Source organism: Dendrobates tinctorius, unplaced genomic scaffold, assembly GCF_039654945.1.
Source record: "Dendrobates tinctorius isolate UK_male_01 unplaced genomic scaffold, ASM3965494v1 ptg000028l, whole genome shotgun sequence".
Taxonomy (NCBI): domain Eukaryota; kingdom Metazoa; phylum Chordata; class Amphibia; order Anura; family Dendrobatidae; genus Dendrobates; species Dendrobates tinctorius.
The window spans coordinates 49,994,930-50,016,035 of record NW_027361696.1 but is presented as its reverse complement, the minus strand read 5'-3'; the positions used below and the strand labels follow the sequence as shown (position 1 = coordinate 50,016,035).

The 21,106-nt window shown below is 43.4% G+C and overlaps 1 protein-coding gene across 1 annotated transcript; it reads left to right on the top strand.

The window, feature by feature from the left end:
- The first annotated feature begins 555 nt into the window (after nt 1–555).
- On the top strand, nt 556–20,334 carry PLAUR (plasminogen activator, urokinase receptor). The gene is made up of 7 exons (XM_073570659.1): nt 556–714; nt 9,173–9,292; nt 10,186–10,332; nt 10,496–10,639; nt 15,915–16,061; nt 19,461–19,571; nt 19,669–20,334. The coding sequence occupies exons 1-7, from the start codon at nt 666–668 to the stop codon at nt 19,833–19,835; spliced, it is 885 nt and encodes a 294-aa protein (XP_073426760.1). The 5' UTR covers nt 556–665; the 3' UTR covers nt 19,836–20,334.
- The last annotated feature ends 772 nt before the right edge of the window (nt 20,335–21,106 follow it).

Sequence of the window (21,106 nt, the reverse complement as noted above, 5' to 3'; positions counted from 1 at the left end):
GAACTTAGGTTCTCCCAGACCACTTGAGGTTATCTTCTTCTGTACTACTTGGGGTTGACTTCTTCTGGACCACTTGGAGTTGACTTCTTCTGGACCACTTGGATTTGTCTTTTCTATCTTTGTCAGGACCATTTCAGGTTGTCTTCAGTCTTTTCCTGAACCACTTATAGTTGTCTTTTTTCTGAATTCTTGACCACTTCTTGACTACTTGGGGTTGACTTCTTCTGCGCCACTTGGAGTTATCTTTTCCTGTCTTTGTAAGGATCACTTGAGGTTGTCTTCTGTCTTTTTCTGGAACACTTGGGGTTGTCTTCTTCTGGACCACGGATAGATCCTTTGATACTCCAGTGGCCCTATCTAACCCTAAATAAACTCTTTAAAGACTTCATAATGTTGATTAATTATATTGGAGTTAGTCATCATTGCTGAACCAGCTCATTAGTGATTATAAACATTATGCATAATCATAATATGGTTAATCCCCTAAAGGGATCATCAGGCCTTGACTTGCAGGTATCACTAGTACAGAAACATCGCCCTGGCTTTCACCCCTCCCTGGTACTCCCATGTCGAGAGCAGTAGGACCTGTTTATATTCTACATCATTTGCAGGATCAACTCTGTGGATGTCACATCTTTTCCTAGAACTACAGCAAAAATCCCATAATGAAGCTATTTCTGAGGTCTGGCCTCTACAGCACCCTCCTCTATCTGGGTAAGTTCTTACTGATATCTACAATGACAGGTTTTAATTCCTTAAAGGGAATCTGTCACCCTTTTTTGCCCTATCAGCTGCCGGCATTGACATCAGGGGCTTATCTACAGCATTCTGTAATGCTGTAGATAAGCCTCAGATGTAACCTGAAAGATAAGAAAAACACATTAATTTATACTAACCCGAGGGGGCGGTCCGGTCCGATGGGTGTCGTGGTCCTGTCCAGCTCCTCCCATCTTCATACGATGCCGTCCTCTTCTTCCCTTCCTGTAGTAGCTCTGACGCAGGCACACTGCTCTGCCCTGTTGAGGGCAGAGCAGAGTCCTGCAGTACGCAGGCGTCGGGAGAGGTCTGGCGCCTGCGCACTGCAGTATTCTGCTCTGCCCTCGGAGCAACGACAGGAAGGGAAGAAGAGGCCGGCATCATATGAAGATGGGAGGAGCCGGACTGGACCGCGACCGCGACACCCGTCGGACCGGACCAATTACAGAATGCTGTAGATAAGCCCCTGATGTCAATGCCAGCAGCTAATAAGGCAAAAAAAGGGTGACAGATTCCCTTTAAGTGGTTTAAATATGACAAAAATGTCAATACGCTCGATCCTGTAAAATCTCTATCTGTAATAATGTGTAATTAATGTGATGCAGATTTCTAGCCTACTCTCTTTTTCTCAGATGGATTAAATAGATCAGCTTTTTGTTGTATCACGCTAATTGATGGAAACCCACAGAGGGCAGGGATAACCAGGCAATTTACTGATCGGTGTCTCACCAAGGCCATCTAGTACAGGGTCCGATATTACATTGATGGCAGCCAGTGACTACTCTAATTTGCCAACATAGAATTGTCATTTCGCCATCTGCTATTTTTCTGGACTGTCCTAAACTTTACGATTAATTCAAATTTTTTCAATTATTTAATATGGATAGAATCAGAACACCCAAGACTGACTCATTGAGAAGCCTGATGACCAAAGAAGTAGACATGAAGAAGCACCAATGTCCACCACAAGTCATTAAAGATTTTTAGGGTGTAACTACAGGGGGAACAAGGGTTGCGCTGAATGCCTGCTGTGGCCCATTGACCACATAATGGTTGGAGTGGCCCAGTACTAAATACTATCAAAGGAATAACGCTCCTGGTCGTATAATTGGGGCATAGATATAATTAAGAAAATTGGCTCTAAAGTCACCTCCGAGTCAGGTTGTCTTCTACTGGACCATTAGTGCTAACTTTTTTTAATACTCCAGAGCTGAACTCATTATACATTTGATATCCACTTTGCAAATCTCTAACGGCGGGCTTATGTGTCCTCATGGTTTCAAACTAAATACAGACCATGAATCATCCAATTTTGCTGTCATGCTACCTTCCATCTTTTTGGTAACCATTGAGTCTATAGGCTGATGGGACACCTTATAAATAGATGTATAAAATTATAAAAGCAGATTCTCTTGTCCAGAAACAGCGCCACCCATGACCATCGGCTGTGTCTCGAATTGTAGTCGTCACATAAATTGAGTTGTGCTGGAATATCTGACGTACCTTAAGGCCATGGGTAGCGCCCTCTAGGAGATTACACATTTGGGTAGCCAATAGCGTTCCATCGAACGCCCACACTGACTGTTACCCTGAGCACCAAATTTTATTATGGTGCAAAATTTCATCCCTAATCTCCACTTATGATCCAAGAGGACCAGTAGCAACCACTGCTTTGTCTTGTAGCAACACACCAGCGCTGTGCTTCTTTTTGAAACTTTGGCTTGTCGAACTAAATATGTAAAGCAGTTTGCGTCTGCTGTGTAATCCCGCAGAGCACAGCAATCAACATGAGTTTTGTCATCATCTGAGATCTGCATAGACAGCAACTGAGATAGCAAATTTTAATTTAGTAAATTTTGTGATCTGGTCACTGCCTGTGCAGAGCAAACTCATCTCAATGTCTGCATGGGAAATTCAGCAAAGCAGTACTGAAACCTGTGAACTGCTCTCTCTCTCTCTCTACTCCACTTTAATATGTAAGAATAAAGGCAGGTAACTGCTGAGAGAGCATTCTCACATTAAAGAACAGTCCCTTGTAAAAGAAACAAAACAAAAAAACACTAATTTTATATGATTTCTTTTACATTTTTACACATCTGTTTCAATCCTAAATAGGGTTAGGGTTACAGCTAGGGTAAGGAAAAATTACATAAAAAATTGTAGTAAACGTAAAAAAGAAATATACCATTGTAACACTTTTAATTTTTTCAATTTTATGTCAGATTTCAGCCGAAAAAGCAGAAAAATATTGGAGCTTCAAAGGGCAGAATATAATTAGATCAGTATTTTCTTGGGCTTGGAAAATAAGAGGGTTATCCTGGGCATTGGCACACGATGCTATACCACTGGGGGATGCATGGATTGTGGTGGCACCATGGTCCTCGTTCCTGGGGGCGATCCAGATGGTCATCTACAACATACAGGTGCAGCAGTATTATACATATTACCAGATGGGTGGTCTATTTCATAGACCTTGCATCAAGGTTGTGGACCTTCAAGCTAGTCCTCTTGGAGGTTGGTATATAATTATCTCAAGAGATTACATGATTTGTATTTTACATAGAACACAAAATGTGAGGTTGACTGTGTATTATAATTATGGTGTACAGATGTTTACTGTGCAGTGTTGTAGACTTGATATGCAGGTAGCTCAGGAGTTATTTGACATTTTAAACCCATGTTGCAGTTTTATGTGATGATGACAGGATCGCTTTAAGAGAAACCTATCCTTTAAATATACAGCGAATCCCTAGAAAAGCTGAGTTTATCACTGCAAGATTTACAAGCTGAAAATATGACTAAAAGCAAAACTTTGCTTTGAAGATAAAAGAATATTCAAGATAGGAAAATTATATATTTGTGATGAACTTGAATGTGCAAGAAAAATTTAGTTGGATAGATCATATAGAAGAGAAGGTGGCTCATTTAAAAGACTATAACTGCATATATGACTAAAATACTGTTTTCTATGAAAAAGAATATAACTACAATAATTCTGCTCGCTGTGTACAAAAATATTACTACTATAATACTGCTCCTATGTACAAGAAAATAACTACTATAATACTGCCCCCATGTACAAGAATATGACTACTATAATACTTCCCCCTATGTACAAGAATATAACTACTATAATACTGCCTACTGCCCCTATGTACAAGAATGTAACTACAATAATACTTCCCCTAGGTACAAGAATCATAGAATCATAGAATCATAGAATCGTAGAGTCGGAAGGGACGTCCTGGGCCATCTAGTCCAACCCCCTGCTCAAAGCAGGATTCGCTAAATCATCCCAGTGTCACGTCGCCATCAGACTCGGGGCCTGCTGTTCCGCCCTCAGCCACGAGGAGGCGACGGACAGTCACGCTGCCCGTGGGCTCGGGGGCTGCGGTCCGGGCCTCGACCACCAGGAGGCGCCGGACTGACACATTGCGGTCGAGCTCAGGGCCTGCTGTTCCCGCCTCGGCCACCAGGAGGCGCCGGACTGACACATCGCCGTCGAGCTCAGGGCCTGCTGTTCCCACCTCGGCCATTGGGAGGCGCCGTGGTTCACGCCCGAGGGATGGCAGCAACAGTGAAAGGGTTCCTGCGCAGGCGTCTAGTGGACGCAGACTCCGCTCCGCTGTCTGTCATGAAGGGGTTTGTGCATCATCATCGGGTCTGGTCCTGGGGGCGGTTCTGATGACATCAACAGTCCGGGAGCCTGTGAGGGATGACCTGATCCCTCAAATACTTTGGGACTGGTCTTGCAAGCCGCCGGATATATTCTTGGTTCCCCTACGTGTTACTTTGTGATTGCCTATCGTTAACTCTGACCCCAGCCTGAATTTCTGACTACTCTATTGCCTGCCGTTTTTGTACCTTGCATTTCTCCCGATTACTGACGCTGACCTTGGCCTGGATTCCTGACCCCCCTCTTCTGCCTGACGATTTTGTACCTCCGCTACTCTCCCGGTTTGTGACCTATGCCTGGACTCTCGACTCTGCCTCTGCCTGCCGTTTCTGTACCTCCACTGCTCGCCTGGTTTCCGACTTCATTTTTGGCTCCCTCACTGCTTTTCTATTGCGACCGTTCTGCTCTGGCACTCTGCTCCTGTTCAGACAGCGCTTCCTGGGCTCTGCAGTAAATCCAGATCCCTGTATAGGGGTAAAGGGTGTCGGTGCTACTCGGGGCGCTGTCTTTCTGCAGCCCAGATTTGCAGACGGACGTAACACCCAGACAGATATCTGTTCAGCCTCTGTTTGAAGACTTCTATTGACGAACTCACCACCTCTCGTGGCAGCCTGTTCCACTCATTGATCATACTGTCAAAAAGTTTTTTCTAATATCTAATCTGTGTCTCCTCCCATTGAGTTTCATCCCATTGCTTCTATTCTTTCCTTGTGCAAATGAGAATAAAGATGATCCTTCTACAATGTGACAGCCCAGAGATATTTGTAGACAGCTATTAAGTCTCCGCTCAGTCTTCTCATTTGCAAGCTAAACATTCCCAAATCCTGCAACCTTTCCTCATAAGACAGCGTTTGCAGACCGGTCACCATTCTAGTCGCTCTTTTCTGAACTCGCTCCAGTTTGTTGATGTCTTTTTTAAAATGTGGCACCCAAAACTGGACACAGTATTCCAGATGAGGTCTGACCAAAGAGGAGTAGAAGGCAATAATGACTACACGTGATCTAGACTGTATGATTCTGTTAATACATCCTAGAATTGCATTTGCCTTTTTTGCTGCTGCATCACACTGTTGACTCATATTCAGTCTGTGATCTATTAGTATACCCAAGTCTTTTTCACATGAGCTGTTGCTTGGCCCTGTTCCTCCCATTCTGTATATGCTTTTTTCATTTTTATTGCCCAGATGTAGTACTTTGCATTTTTCCCTGTTAAAAACCATTCTGTTAGTTGCTGCCCACTACTCCAATTTATTTATATCTTTTTGAATCCGTTCTCTCTCTTCTCTAGTATTAGCTATCCCTCCTAGCTTTGTGTCATCAGCAAATTTAATCAGTTTACCCTCAATTCCTTCATCTAAATCGTTGATAAAGATGTTGAACAATACAGGGCCCAGGACAGAGCCCTGTGGTACCCCACATGAGACATTCTTCCAACTGGATGTGCAGCCATTTACGACCACTTTTTGGGTCCGATCACTAAGCCAGTTATGAATCCACCTAACAGTTGCCTTGTCCATTCCCTACTTAGTCATTTTTTCAATAAGGATTGTGTGAAATACTTTGTCAAATGCTTTGCTGAAGTCAAGACATACTATATCTACAGCATTTCCCTGATCCACCCAATCAGTGTTTCTGTCATAGAAGGAAATTAAGTTAGTCTGACATGACTTATTAGTTACAAACCCATGCTGACTCTGTTTAATCACTTCATTCTTATCCAGGTACTTACATACATGTTGTTTAATAATTTGTTCAAAGATCTTTCATGGTATAGAAGTCAGACTCACCAGCCTATAGTTGCCTGGGTCCACCTTCTTCCCCTTTTTGAAGATAGGAACAACATTTGCTCTTATCCAGTCTTCTGGGAGTTCTCCTGTTCTCCAAGAATTTTCAAAGATTATGGAGAGGGGTTCAAAAATTTCTTCTGCTATCTCCTTCAGTACTCTATTCCCTTTATAGGACAGTGAAGAACAGTTGATGTTACATTTCCTTTCTGAGAGAAATCAGATGCAAAATAGGAATTTAAAAGTTCGGCCTTCTCAACATCCTGTCTTACCATTTCATCATTTTCATCCTGTAAAAATCCTATAGCACCACCAGGTCCATAGCAATTCTCTTGAAGGGAATTTCTATCCCTGGTAATGGCACTAAGGGGCTTCTGAAGTGAGACACAGGGGCAGTTATCTGGCAGGTGGAGCAAGTCCTACAATTATCTAGAATCTCACGTCAACAACCTGGCCAATAGAATCTCTGCAGTATTCTCTCCTGGGTTTTCTCTACCTCTAGGTGACCACCCAGTTTATGTGCATGGGCCATATCTAGAACTCTCCGCCGGTGCGATGTTGGAACTAACAGCTATTCCACAATTTCTCCAACCCTCAATTTGGCCACTCGATACAGTAGCGCTCTAGTCACAGCAAAATGAGGGAACCTGGTGTCAGCCCCCTGCTTTTGAGCAAACTCATTACAAACAGTGACATTTTCAAAAGCATATTTCAATGTGAGGTCTCGAAGCTGAGAAGTCCCAAAGTTCTCTCCAAGCACCTCTAAGTCAGGGAAGCTGGGCTCCTCAGGTACAGTCTTGTTCCCCTCTCCAGCGAGAACACAAAGGGGAAATTCTATCAACTCGGTCCCCGACGGATTTACCTCCAGAGGGACCTGGCTTTGCACCCCGACACTCGGTACAGCCCCCTTCTGCCACAAATCCCAGAATAAGGAATAGTCACGACCCACTATGACGGGATGGATCAAGTCTTTCACTACCCCAACCTCGTGGGTCTTATTTACACAGTCTGTCCCCATAGTTACTCTGGTGACAGGATAGTTCTTGGCGTCTCCATGTATGCAGCAGACACCCACCATCTTATTGGGGATTAACTGGTGCGTTAGTGCAGTGCTGATTAGTGTCACCAGACTTCCAGAGTCCAGGCTTGAGGATCTTCACCCCATTGATGGAGACGGCACACGACTGGGGGCCATCGCTGGATTTACAGTCCACCCCGCAGAATGGGTAAGCATAATATGATTACCGTCTGCCGAGGTTCAGGAAGTATATTGCACCGGGCGGCTACATGCCCGGGATTGTGACACAGCCAACAGATCACATCTTTCATCCCAGTCTTAAAGGTCCCCTCAGCAAGATTGGGTCAGCCCACTGTTGTGGGCCTAGCCACCCTCTTTGGTGATCCCACCCCCTTTTGGGTATCCCAGTAGAGGGACGTAGTAACATCTGGTCTCCCCAGGGATTTATGCACCACCTGGTAGCTCTCAACCAGTCCGAAACAAATCATCTGCATTCCGGTGGTCGCCCTGGGCAACCCAGGTCGGTATTGGCCTGGGAAAGGAATGAATTAATCGATCCATCACCACCTGCTCGACCATCTGGGCCAGAGTAAATGACTCTGGCTGCAGCCACTTTTGGACCAGCTGTAGCAAGTCAAACATCTGCGAGCGAGGGGGTTTATCGCCAGTATATGCCCAGCGGTGGACTCGCTGAGCCTTTACAGACATTATCACCCCCCAAGCGTGCCAGTATCTCAGTTTTTAACTTCCCATACTCCTTGGCATCCTGGAGGGCTAAGTCATAATATGACTTCTGGGGCTCCCCCGTCAGATATGGCACCATTACCTCTGCCCACTGCTCCGACGGAAGACTCTGCTGAAATTGTTGAAGCTTCTGTATCAACAGCTTATTTGTTTCTTGCTGTGCTAGCTGTGTCTGCTTACTAGCAAGTTGGTGTCGCTGATGTGCCTGCACAAGATGTTTCACCAGCTCCTCCATGTTACCGGATGTCTTGTGCAGGACGGCGGATTTCACCCAGGACATGCAGTTGTCCGCAGCCTCTATCCAGGTTCCTGGATCGCTGCCCACACCCAAAGCACCACGTGTGAGGGGTTCACTCGCTCTGCTGCTTCACAAAGATAGACAGCATAAACCTTCACAGAGTTCAGGAAAAACAAGCAAACAAACAAAGCCTTTCTGGCAAAAAGGTAAAACAAAAATAAAGTCTCTCAGAGTCCTTGTCCTGCAGGCTTCACCGCAGGTAACGCACACAGCATCCTTAGCTCCTATGAGAGAAACGTGGGAGTTCCACCTCTCTCCCAACACAGACTGAACCACAGGTCCAGATATATCATCACATGCACTAGTCATGTGATCATGACATCACTGCAGGTACTCATACACCTACAGGTCCTGCAAGGAAAAGGGGTACGAAGAGCACCCTCCCACCCGCACTGCGGCTGCTCACATAAATCGGTCCTATTAAACTCTGTACCAGCCTCTCAGCACCTAATATGCTGGAAACATAAAAACATTCCGGTTTTACATCACTGACCGCTGCATGCGCAGTGACACGTACCTCCCTTCCTCCACAAAGCCAGTGACTCTGTCACACTATTATAATACTGTCTCCTATGTACAACCTATGTAGAAGAATATAACAACTATAATACTGCCCCTATGTAGAAGAATATAACTACTATAATACTGCCCCTATGTACAAGAATATAACTAATATAATACTGTCTCCTATGTACTAGAATATAACTACTATAATACTGCCCCTATGTACAAGAATATAACTACTATAATACTGCTCTTATGTACAAGAATATAGCTACTATAATACTGCCCTTATGTACAAGAATATAACTATTATAATAATGTAAGATTACAGTTATTGATATGAGACTAAGCTCTGACTGTGATTCTTTTATCTTTGTTTCCTCTGTGTTTAGCTGTTGGCCTCCAGTGTTACCACTACAAGGGTGTTCCGGATCATGCTACTACAGAACAGACAGTTATGACATGTGACAGTACAAAGCCACACTGCAGCTCTACAATTATGACATATAGTGGTGAGTAGATCTTTTGGTCATCTTTAAAGTCTACCTATACTCCACTCCTGACATGTCACTAGAATAATACAGAGGATAGCATTCTCCATCAATTATATCTGAAGGCCCCCACATCCCAGTACCATGCCTCCTGATATTCCAATACTTGTTTGTATAAAGCCACATTCCAACGTCATGGTTATGAGACCCAACTAGCTCCCTACTCGAAGAGATATTTTTTGAAGGCCATTTTCACATACTGATGATCTTCTAATCCGGTTTTCCCCTTCAAGAAAAATGTCTCTCTTACATCTAGATAGGTAAAAAGGAGGTGCACACAGCTATTAAAGAAAGCAGGAAGTGTTGGCTGAACTGGATTTAATTTATAAAAGTTAAATCAGCTGCACTCAAAATCATTTGCAGAAAAAATGTAATAGTTACACCACCAAAAATTACACCACAAAAGGTCATTCATGATAAGAAAGAGAGCAAATAGCGTGTGACGTTTCAACCTCGTCTGGGTCTTTCTGTGCTGACGTCACTGCAGCGATAGCGCATAACCGCGCACCTACTCTATGTCCCCCGGTCACTGTTCCATTAAGCAAAAAAACCCTTAATACCCCTCAGCCTGATTTTGCTGTATATATGGCCAACATGAGATAACGCTAGCGTTGTTTGAGAAAGACCCAGACGAGGTCGAAACGTCACACGCTATTTGCTCTTTTTCTTATCATGAATGATTTTTTATGGTGTAATTTTTGGTGGTGTAACTATTAAATTTTTTCTGAAAATGATTTTGAGTGCAGCTGATTTAACTTTTATATCTGCTACATCTAGAGTAGGAGTCCTTAGTGAATAGCCAGATATATTTATGTACTATGTATACAATTATGATGAAATATTACTGTTCTTAGGTTTGTTGCATGTTGGGGTCCTAACTAAAGGATGTTCTTCTGGAGAAACCTGCAACCAAACTCTGACAGGCTCCCTCAAACACATCGACACCAGTCAGACCAGTCATTGTTGTGATAAAGACCTATGTAACCAAGACTTAGTGCCAGGTTAGTAGATCTTCTGTATGTGTCCTTGTATCCATACAAGGACATTCTTGAGAAGGTGTTAAGGTTGAGCGAACCAGCATTTGACTTCTGTTACATGCCATTTGGAACATTTTTTTGAATCATGTTCCTCACGACCAGACTCACTATACCATCTCAATTTCAGATCTCGGAGAGGATTCCTGGACCGAGTGTTTGGCGTGTCAAGGACAACCTTTAGCTTGTGGTGGCAGTGACCTTCCAAGTCTGAGATGTGAACCCTCTCAGAAATCTTGTATTGAGTTGTCCATCACCACAACATTAAGTCAAGGTAGGTTTTACAAGTGATCAAGGGGCTTTAAGCGCTTTGGAGAGTAAAAAAAAACATAAACTGGGTGGGTGATTGGTTACATATTCTCATTTCTGGTATCTTATTGTCTTATTAGGGTTTTCTAATTCCATAGGGACTTCCAATTTGAATATGATAGGGGTAGTGTTGGTTTGGACAACTGGGAACCCATGTTAAGACTTGGTACCACTCACCCCAATGCAATTCTTTGTCATATGGATGTAAGAGTGCTGAGCATCACCTAGCTATTGATTGGTAGGGATCCAGGTCTTGAGACCAAGGGCAGGAAGTAATGAGTGCATGGCTTTAAGGCGCACCCAGGTCCATGAGTCCCCAGAGTGGCCTAAAAGGTCAGTTTGGTCCATACAAAGAAAAAACAATACTATTGAAGACCAGTGCTAGTTGGGGACCCTTTAAGAGATTTTGCAGTAGAGGTTTGAATTTATGCTCCAGTGAAAGTGGGTCGCCCTCACACCCAGGGCAGTGGGGTACTCGGTACTGGGCCCGATGGTCCTCAGGGGGAGATGTCACGGTAGCTGGAACCCGGCCCGTGGCCCTGGGCGCCCATTGTAAATGTTCAGTGTCAATGTGTAAGTCGCGACGCCACCTGTGGTGTTCAGCAATGAAGATGTAAGCCGACGCTGCAGACAGATCCTCTGGGACAGATGGTGTGGTGCAGCAGTGATGTTATAGCCCTCCACAGGCAGGGCTGTAGTCCCAGGGCAGAGTAGGTGAAGTGACACGTAGATGGTGTAGTGTCAGGCACAAGGGATGTAGCAGTGCTGGGCAGGTTGGCGCCGGAATAAGTGGAGGACACCAAGGCATGTAGTTCCAAAGCTTTACTCATAGTCTGAAGTACACACATGTGCCTGCCTCCGTGCTGTGTCCTCCGGGTCAGGGACTCAGTCAACCTCCAGGCAACAGGTTGGAATGGTTGGAATGTTGGAATGCTCCCTTCCAACACTCCGCCAACATGTGCCTTTCTGAACGTCTCCTCTTATAGCGCCTTTGATGTGAAGTACTCCTAGTACTGAGTTACACTGGAGTTCCTCCTGACAGATGTTCCCAAGAACTATACTTGCTATACTTGTACGGCAGACAGCTGTAGCCTGCTTCAGGGACCCCTTACTCCTAAGTCCCGGCTCACTATCCAAGTTGCTGTTGTGTCCTCAAGTCTGAGATGGGAGTAGTGCATTTACAGCTCACTACTCCACCGGTGTCTGCTGTAGGACCCTTAGTATCCATACAACCTCGGGGACCGGGCCCTGGCCTTGCGCTTAGAAATTCTAGGCACGGTTCTCTCCTAACCCACGTCCTCTGTTCCCTTTTACTCCTTCGTTTCGTACTAGTCTCTCCTTCTTATGGAAGATCAGGTTTCTGTTCAATGTCTTTCTCCTTCTTTCCTTTCCCGTGCCAGCAGACCCAGGTCATTGAGATCTGCTGCAGCACCTCCTTCCTCCATCCCTCTCCCAGGGATCTTCTCTCCTCACTCCTCTGAACTGAACTGAACCCAACTGAACTCCTAAACCTTCCCGCTCTTTTATGTATTCTAACTCCACCCACCTCCCAGCACGTCTCGTGTTCCAAGCAGGGAGCCACCAAAGGTGCTCTGCTACACTCCAAGCAGGGAGCCGCAATGTGGCTTTGCTGAACTACTGTGTTGTGTGGGATGCAAGTGTTGGAGCGTGGTCAGGAGCCTCCAACCTACCTGGATGGTGGGGTACCACACCTCAGGAGGAGGTACAGTACCTCTGTGGCAACTGAATCCTCAGGAGTGCCACAAAAGAGCTGGTAACTCGCCCAAATTTCCCAGAAGTTACCTGTTTTTAGGGCCACTTGCCTGATTTGAACAGGATATGGATCAAGTAGTTCCACCTCCTCAATATTGATTACCAACACCCTTGTATATATTTGTAGTGGTGGATGGACCCATAGACTTTCCATCTGGTTGATCTCAACCATAACATAAGCTCTTCTGACCCATGGTTTGAGTGATCGCTTGGGGTCTGAAGAACCGGACCCCATTGATCAACAGTTGGGGGCTAAAACATTATTTAAAAGTTTAGTTACCCTATAAATGAAGAGAAGACAAACAATGGCAATCACAAGGAATATTGACTAGACCGTAGTAGAATTTTATTCCACTACCGAAATTAGAAAATATAAAGGAAAAGTCAAGACATCGTTAAAACTGTAGGCTTACAGCGTCTTTGTTCCTAAAGTTTTTCTGACGTGAGCAGAGACCTTCTGTATAATAGCATAATAAAATGATTAATGTGCTTCGTGGTGAGGATATTATTACAGTGTCCTATCTTATATTTTATGAGCCCAGATTCGCCATCCGCTTGTTTTGTAGCCGTTTTCGCTTTTTGTCGAATAACTTGTTCATTTCGATGTGTTTTCTTTACAAACATTTAGCCGCTGCTTTGTAAGTATCAGTAGAAGGATGAGACAGGAGCTGGAATATTTCACTTTTTTCTCCAAAATTTTAAATATTTCATGGTTTATCCTAATTTATTTAAAAAAGGGGGTTCTCATGTTGGTAAGTGGATAAAATTGCAAAATGCTTTTAAATCCAAGCAACTTTGCAATTTGGCTCTTGTTAAAAATCCTCTCTGTTCTCATGAATTGAGGAATATTTAATTCTATAGTTTGCCTAGATTACAGGCCACTGCTGCAAAGTATAAGAGGTGGTCAGTTTCCTAGACAAGGAAAGCGTTCTTGCAAGCATTCCAGACAGCTTTAGTGTCCCCGCACTCCATCGATACTGCAGCCACAGTGCCCTATATCAGAATCTAAGCAAGACACTAGCGTTCTGCAGGCTTGGACTGGCCCACAGGAAAACAGGAGCATCCACCGATGGGCCCCTATGAAGGAATGGACCGCCATCCACTTATATGAGCAGTACTTGGCATAATACACTTGATTCATCATATACAAACCAAGGCAGAACCTTATTAATTTAACAATCAACCTAGTTTATTGCTATGGAATTTTGTGAATGAGGATAAAGTCATATTTGAATGTAGCTGTAAAGTGGGGCCCTGGAATTGATGTTACTGGTGGGCCCATGGCACCCCAGTCTAACATTAGCTTCATGTCATAGCAACATTATCCTATAAAAGTGTCGGCCAAATTGACCCTACTACAAGCTCTCGAACAATGGCAACCACAATGATATTAAATCAGTGCCATCCACATTGCCTCTTTAACAGTTCCTGTCGCAATGCTTCATTTCATAGCCACCCATAGTGTCTCTATAACAGTGACAATCACAGTGTCTCTATAACTGTGTCAGCTACGCTACCTCTATAACAGAGCCAGCCACAGTGTCTCCTTAACATTGCCAATCACAGCATCTCTATAACTGTGTTAGCTACATTACCTCCATAACAGAGCCACCCACAGTGCTTCTATAATAGTGACAATCACAGTGTCTCTATAACTGTGTCAGCTACAATACCTCTATAACAGAGCTACCCACAGTGCCTCTATAACAGTGACAATCAGTGTCTCTATAACGGTGTCAGCTACACTACCTCTATAACAAAGCCACCCATAGTGTCTCCATAACATTGTCAATCACAGCATTCCTCTATAACAGAGCCACCCTCAGTACCTCCATAACATTGCCAAAACACTGCCAATCACAGCATCTCTATAACTGTGTCAGCTACATTACCTCTAAAGCAGAGCCACCCATAGTGCCTCCATAATAGTGTCAATCACAGCATCTCTATAACGGTGTCGAGTATACTACCTCTATAACAGTGTCAACAACAATGCCTCTATAACAGTGCCAGCCACAGTGTCTCCATAACAGTGCCAATCACAGTGTCTCTATAACTGCGTCAGCTGCACTACCTCTATAACAGTCACCCACAGTGCCTCCATAACATTGCCAATCACAGCATCTCTATAACTGCGTCAGCTAGATTACCTCTATAACAGAGTCACCCATAGTGTCTTCATAATACTGCCAATCATAGCGTCTCTATAACTGTGTCATGTACACTACCTCTATAACAGTGCCAACAACAATGCCTCTATAACAGTGCCAGCCACAGTGTCTCCATAATAGTGCCAATCACAGTGTCTCTATAACTGCGTCAGCTACATTACCTCTATAACAGAGCCTCAGCCACCCATAGTGTCTTCATAATACTGCCAATCACAGCGTCTCTATAACTGTGTCATGTACACTACCTCTATAACAGTGCCAACCACTGTGTCTCCCTAACAGTGCCAATCACAGCGTCTCTATAACTGTGCTATCTACCGTACATTGCGTTCATAACCATGCCAATCACAACGTCTCTACAACTGTGCCAACTACTATATATTGTGTCCATAACAGTGCCAATCAGAGTGTCTCTATAACTGTGCCATCTATATTGCCTCTATAATAGTGCCAACCACAGTGCCTTTAGAACAGTGCCAGCCAGTGTTTTTCTAACAGTGACAACCACTTTACCCTTCATATCCCAGTTTCCTCGACCCCTATGTGTGTGACAGAAGGGAAATCTGAATATCACAGTTAACAACAGCCACCCCTGAATTCACAGGTTGTGGGCGGCGTTAATTAGAGCTGCCTGATCGGTGATTGTAACCATCAGCCAGTCTTGTTGCCGTAACGTACAATTATATATAACAGTATCCTGCAATAACCACATGATAACCTTTCTCTAGAGAGGTCAGTGGGACGCTGCAGAGATTGCCATAGCCACACTTAGGCCTCCATGTTATGTTCTGCTCCCTCGAAATCTAAATTATTCATAATGACACACTCCGTCTTGTCCTGAGTACCAGTGCATTAGTCCTGACAGATTAAGAAGGGCTTAAGAGTTGGATAATCCCCTTAATAACCCTATTGCCATTTAGGAAAAAAGAGAAATAAAATGGGATGACGATGAACAGGGAGCTGGAAATGGACGCCGGGGCGCTGATGTGACAAGTAAATCTTCATGTACAGGAATAGAGTGGTATTAATTCCTACTCCAAGTACACACCGCTCCCGACATGTCGATTTTTCATATCAACATCCCCCTGTAATTATATGGACTGAGTTATAGGAGAGTGTCCCCTACTGAGCAGATATAATAACTGCAGGGCTACAGTCACCACCAGGTAGAAAGGCGATACGTATATACTTTATACATTTTTAGGATATATTAATATATACTGTATATTTTAGAAAAATAATACGTATAATACATGTTCCATATTTAGATATATTTTCTGTTTCTGGTTATGACAGACACTCGGCACACCATGATAAAAAGCTGCAGTAACACGTCCACCTGTCCAGGGCTCGCTGCATTCAGCAACGGGCAAAATCACATATCATATGCCTCCAGCCCTCACTGCTGTAAAGGAAGCCAGTGCAACCGAGGGCACTTCAAGGGTAAGCGAAAAAAATGTTAACCCGGGTACAATGGCTCCTGGAAGCCGTGGGATATTTTGGGGAACAGGTGAACAGTCAGTTCTTGAAGCCGATGTAAAGATAAGCAAGCACAAAGATCTGAGCGACTTTTCCTAGGGCCAAATTGTGATGTCAAATGACTGAGTCACAGCATCTATATTCCGTCAAGGCAGAAAATGTTGGCACCCTTGACATTGATCCAGAAAATGAAGTATTTCTCCCAGAAAATCATTGCAATTACAAGTTTTGTAATACACTTGTTTATTTCTTTTATGTGTATTGGAACACAACAAAAAAATGAAAAAAGGCAAATTGGACAAAATTTCACACAAAATCCCAAAAATGGGCTGAACAAAATTGTTGGCACCCTCAACTTAATATTTGCTTTCACACCCTTTGGAATAAATAACTGCAATCAATCGCTTCTTACAACCATCAACAAGCTTCTTACACCTCTCAACTGGAATTTTGGAGCAGTCTTCTTTTGCAAACTGCTCCAGTTCTCTCATATTTAAAGGCGCCTTCTCCCAACAGTAATTTTAAGATCTCTCCACAGGTGATCAATGAGATTTATGTCCGGAATCATTGCAGGCCACTTCAGAACTCTCCAGCTCTTTATTTCCATTCATTTCTGGTTGCTTCTTGAAGTATATTTGGGGTCATTGTCCTACTGGAAGACCCATGAGCTAGGACACAAACCCAGCTTTCTGACACTGGGCACTACATTGAGACCCAAAATCCATTGGCAATGTTCAGATTTCATGATGCCTTGCATATAGTCAAGGCACCTAGTACCAGAGGCAGCAAAACAACCCACAAACATATTTGAACATCCATCATATCTGACTGTAGGTACTGTTCTTTGTAGGCCTCATTCCGTTTTCGATAAACAATGGAATTATGTGCTTTACCAAAAAGCTATATCTTGGTCTCATCTCTGTACAACACGCTTTCCCAGACGGATTTTGGCATACTTACGTCCATTTTGGCATACTGCAGTTTAGCGTTTTTATGTCTGTGTCGGCAGTGGGGTTCTTCTGGGTCTTTTGCCATAGCATTTCCTTTAATTCAAATGTTGATGGATAATTCCTGCTGACACTGATGCGCTATGAGCCTGCAGAACAGTTTGAATTTCTTGGGAACTTGATTAGGGCAGCTTATCCACCATCCGGACTATCCTAAGCTGCAACCTATCATCATTTTTTCTCTGCTGTCCACATCCAGAGAGATTAGCTAAAGTGCCATTGGTTGTAAATTTCTTGATTATGTTGCGTACCATGGGCAAAGGAACATAACGATCTCTGGAGATGGACTTGTAACCTTGAGATTGTTGATATTATTGAACTATTTTGAACTATTTTGGTTCTCAAGTCACCAGACAGTTCTCTTCTCCTCTTTATGTTCATGCTTAGTGTGGCACACACAGACACACAATGCAAAGACTGAATCAAATGCTCTCCTTTTTATCTGGTTTTAGGTGTGATTTTCATATTGCCCACATGTCACTTGCCACAGGTGAGTTTCGAAAGAGAATCACAAGCTTGAAAAACAGCTGTTTAACTACAATTTTGGAAAAGTGCCAACAATTCTGACTGGCCCATTTTGGGGGTTTTGCGTGAAATTATGTCCAATTTGCCTTTTTTCATTTTTTTTTTTCCAGTACACTCAAAGGAAATAAACATGTATAACAAAACATGTGTAACTGCAATAATTTTATTGTAGAAACACTTAATAATTTTCTTGAAAAATTTCAAGGGTGCCAACACTTTCAGCTATGACTTTAATAGCATGTCATGTGGGGTGTTCCCAGTATATGGCAGGTTTTATGTGGTGTTCCTGGTATACGAAAGGCCTTGTGGGTTGTTCAGGTCTTTTTGGGTGTTCTCAGTATACTGCCGGTCTTATGGGGTGTACCTTTTATATGGCAGTTATTGTGGGATGTTCCCGGTATAAGGCAGGTCTTGTGGGGTGTTCCCGGTATAATGCAGGTGTTGTAGGATGTTCACAGTATTTGACAAGTCTTGTAGGGTGTTCCTTGTATGCTGAAGTTCTTGTGGAATGTTCCCGGTATATGGCAGGTGTTGTGGAGTGGTCCCGGTACATGGCAGGTCTTCTGTGTTGTTCCTGGTATACAAAAGACCTTGTTGGGTATTCCCATTGTGCGTCAGGTCTTTTTGAGTGCTCTCCGTATACTACAGGTCTTGTCGAGTGAATCTAGTATACAGCAGAACTTGTGGGGTGTTCCTGGTATACAGAAGAACTTGTGGGGTGTTCCTGGTATACAGTAGGTCTTGTGGGATGTTCCTGGTATACAGCAGGTCTTGTGGGGTGTTCCCAGTATATTGCAAATCTTGTGGGGTGGTACCACCATGCGCAGGTCTTGTGAGATATTCCGGGTATATGGCAGGTCTTTGGAGGTGTTTCCAGCATAAGGCAGGTCTTGTGGGTTGTTCCCGGTATGCTGCAGGTCTTGTCGGATGCTTCCAGTAAATGGCAGTTCTTGTGGGATGTTCACAATATGCGGCAGATCTTGTTGGATTTTCCTGGTATACAGCAGGTCTTGTGGGGTGTTCCCGGCATACGGAAGGTCTTGTGAGGTGTTTCTTAGTATACAGCAGGTGTTCTGGAGTTTTGTAGTATACAAAAGGCCTTGTGAGGTGTTCCAGCAGGTCTTTTAGTGTGTTCCTGATATACTGCAGAACTTGTGGGGGGTTCCCAGTATCCGGCAGGTCTTGTGGGCTGTTCCTGGCATACTGCAGAACTTGCGGAGTGTTCCCAGTATACAGTAGGTCTTGTGGGATGTTCCTGGAATAAGGTGGCTCTTTTGGGGTGTTCCTGGTATACAGTAGGTCTTGTGGGGTGTTCCTGGTATACAGCAGGTCTCATAGGGTGTTCCTGGTATGTGAATGGTCTTGTAGGGTGTTTCCAGTATACGGCAGGTCTTGTGGTGTGTTTCTGGTATATGAAATATATTGTAAGGTTTTCCCAGTGTACGGCAGATATCTCAGTATATGGCAGGTCTTGTATGCTTTTCCTGGTATACAGCAGGTCTTATGAAGTATTCTCAGCATACAACAGGTCTTGTGAGGTGTTCACTGTTTACGGCAGGTCTTGTGGGTTATCTCGGTATACGGCTTGTCTTGTGAAGTGTTCTCTATAAAGGGCAGGTCTTGAGGGTTGTTCTCTGTTTACAGCAGATCTTGTGGGTTATCTTGGTATACATCAGGTCTTGTGATCTTGTGACGAGTTCTCTATATATGACCTGTCTTGAGGGGTGTTCTCGGTATGGAATAAGAGTTCATATATTATTGACCGTTGAATGCCGCCATATTTCTGCCTTTGAAGAGTGTCTAAACATATCCTGTTATCTTCAACTCTCAGATGCAGACCCAGGGTCAGAGAATGGGTTAGAGTGTTATAGTCACTCATCGCCTGGAGAGTCTGGCACAATGAAGTGCCGCGGGCCGATGACCCAGTGTATGGACCTGATAGGTGAGAGCTCATAAGCTTGTCCCACAGTACGGTCTATGCCATACACAACATCTTTTGTGACCATAAATCTTGTGATTGCTTGATATTTTTTCTACAGGTTCCTCTCCAGATGATGTGGTGATGAGTGGGTGCGCTACTGAAGCCTTCTGTCAAGGTCTCTACCCCCAATTCAACATCCCAGGATGGAAGAACACTCTGTGCTGTGGTCATTCACGCTGCAATCACAACCACAAAAAGGGAACTAAAGGCGGCTCTGACGAATAAGAGGCTGAAATTCTACAGTAAATTATACCAGTCCCCATTTAATTCTATATAATCCTATAGCCGACAAATGCCAACATTGACATTAAATTTGTGTTATCCTGGGCCAAAAAGGGTGGGATTACACATGCTCCACCCACATCTTGGTGGATCCTGTGGGTTTGCGTGGATACAGTGTCTGCCTGTGGATTCTTTTTGATCTTCCAGGGTTCTATCACCATGGCAACTTTTTCAAATTCAGGCAATTCCCTGATCAGCAGTTACTGGCTACACATTTACACTGCGGTGGCCACTACAGGGGAAAAGTAGTATAACACTCTACAATCTGGCTAAGAAGAAGGTTGTGAACGTGGGAACTTCCATATGTCTTAAAGGGGTATTGAACCTGTAAAGAACTTTGTTTGATCCATGATTTAAAAATTGGAAAAAAAAATTAAGAACACAGTACCGCATTAACCGCAGTCTAACATTTTGTGTTTTAATTAAAAAAAATATAATAAAAGTGAGTGCAACCTTTTTTATATTTTGCATATAGCAAAATCAGCTGTTAATCTTCAAATGTAGGAGTGTCCTAGCGCTCTGGGAAGCTGAGATATGGGGAGTTGTTTGATGGTGTATTACTTTATCCCACCACTTGATGGAGCTCTGCAATATGCATCGATTATTATGTGATCTATTTCCTGTGCCACCACCAGGTGGAGCTCTTAATCAGCACCAGTCTGACCAGTATTGAATATTTTTCTTCCTTCTTTTGCAATACACAATACATAATTCAGAATTTATAATTCCACCTTTGACAAGTCACTCCCTTCATTTCTAGAACATTTTAGCCTATAAAATTCTAAGCGTCATAACAATCACAAATCTCAAAGGCATCCATGATCTCCTCCTACGACAGATTACTGTCAACATCAAGAGCTGAAAATGTGAAAAAATATAACTTTGGTTTGCGATTTGTGATGATTACTGACCTGTTCTGAAAGACTTAGGAAACTCCTTAAATACAATGTTTATTTCATATTGAAGGGCGATCGTGACCAAAAACAACAATTCTGGCGTTTTATTTTTTTTCTTTACAGCATTTACTGCATGGGTTAATTAATTTTATAATTGCCTAGAAAGGAATTTTGCGGATATGGTGATATTACATTTTTTAGATATATATATTTCATTGATTTAATTTTGTAATATATTCTTTTTTATTTCGTTTTTTAATATATTTAAAACCTTTTTTTTTTCTTTAGTACCCTTTAGAGGTTGTCCTCCTGCAAATA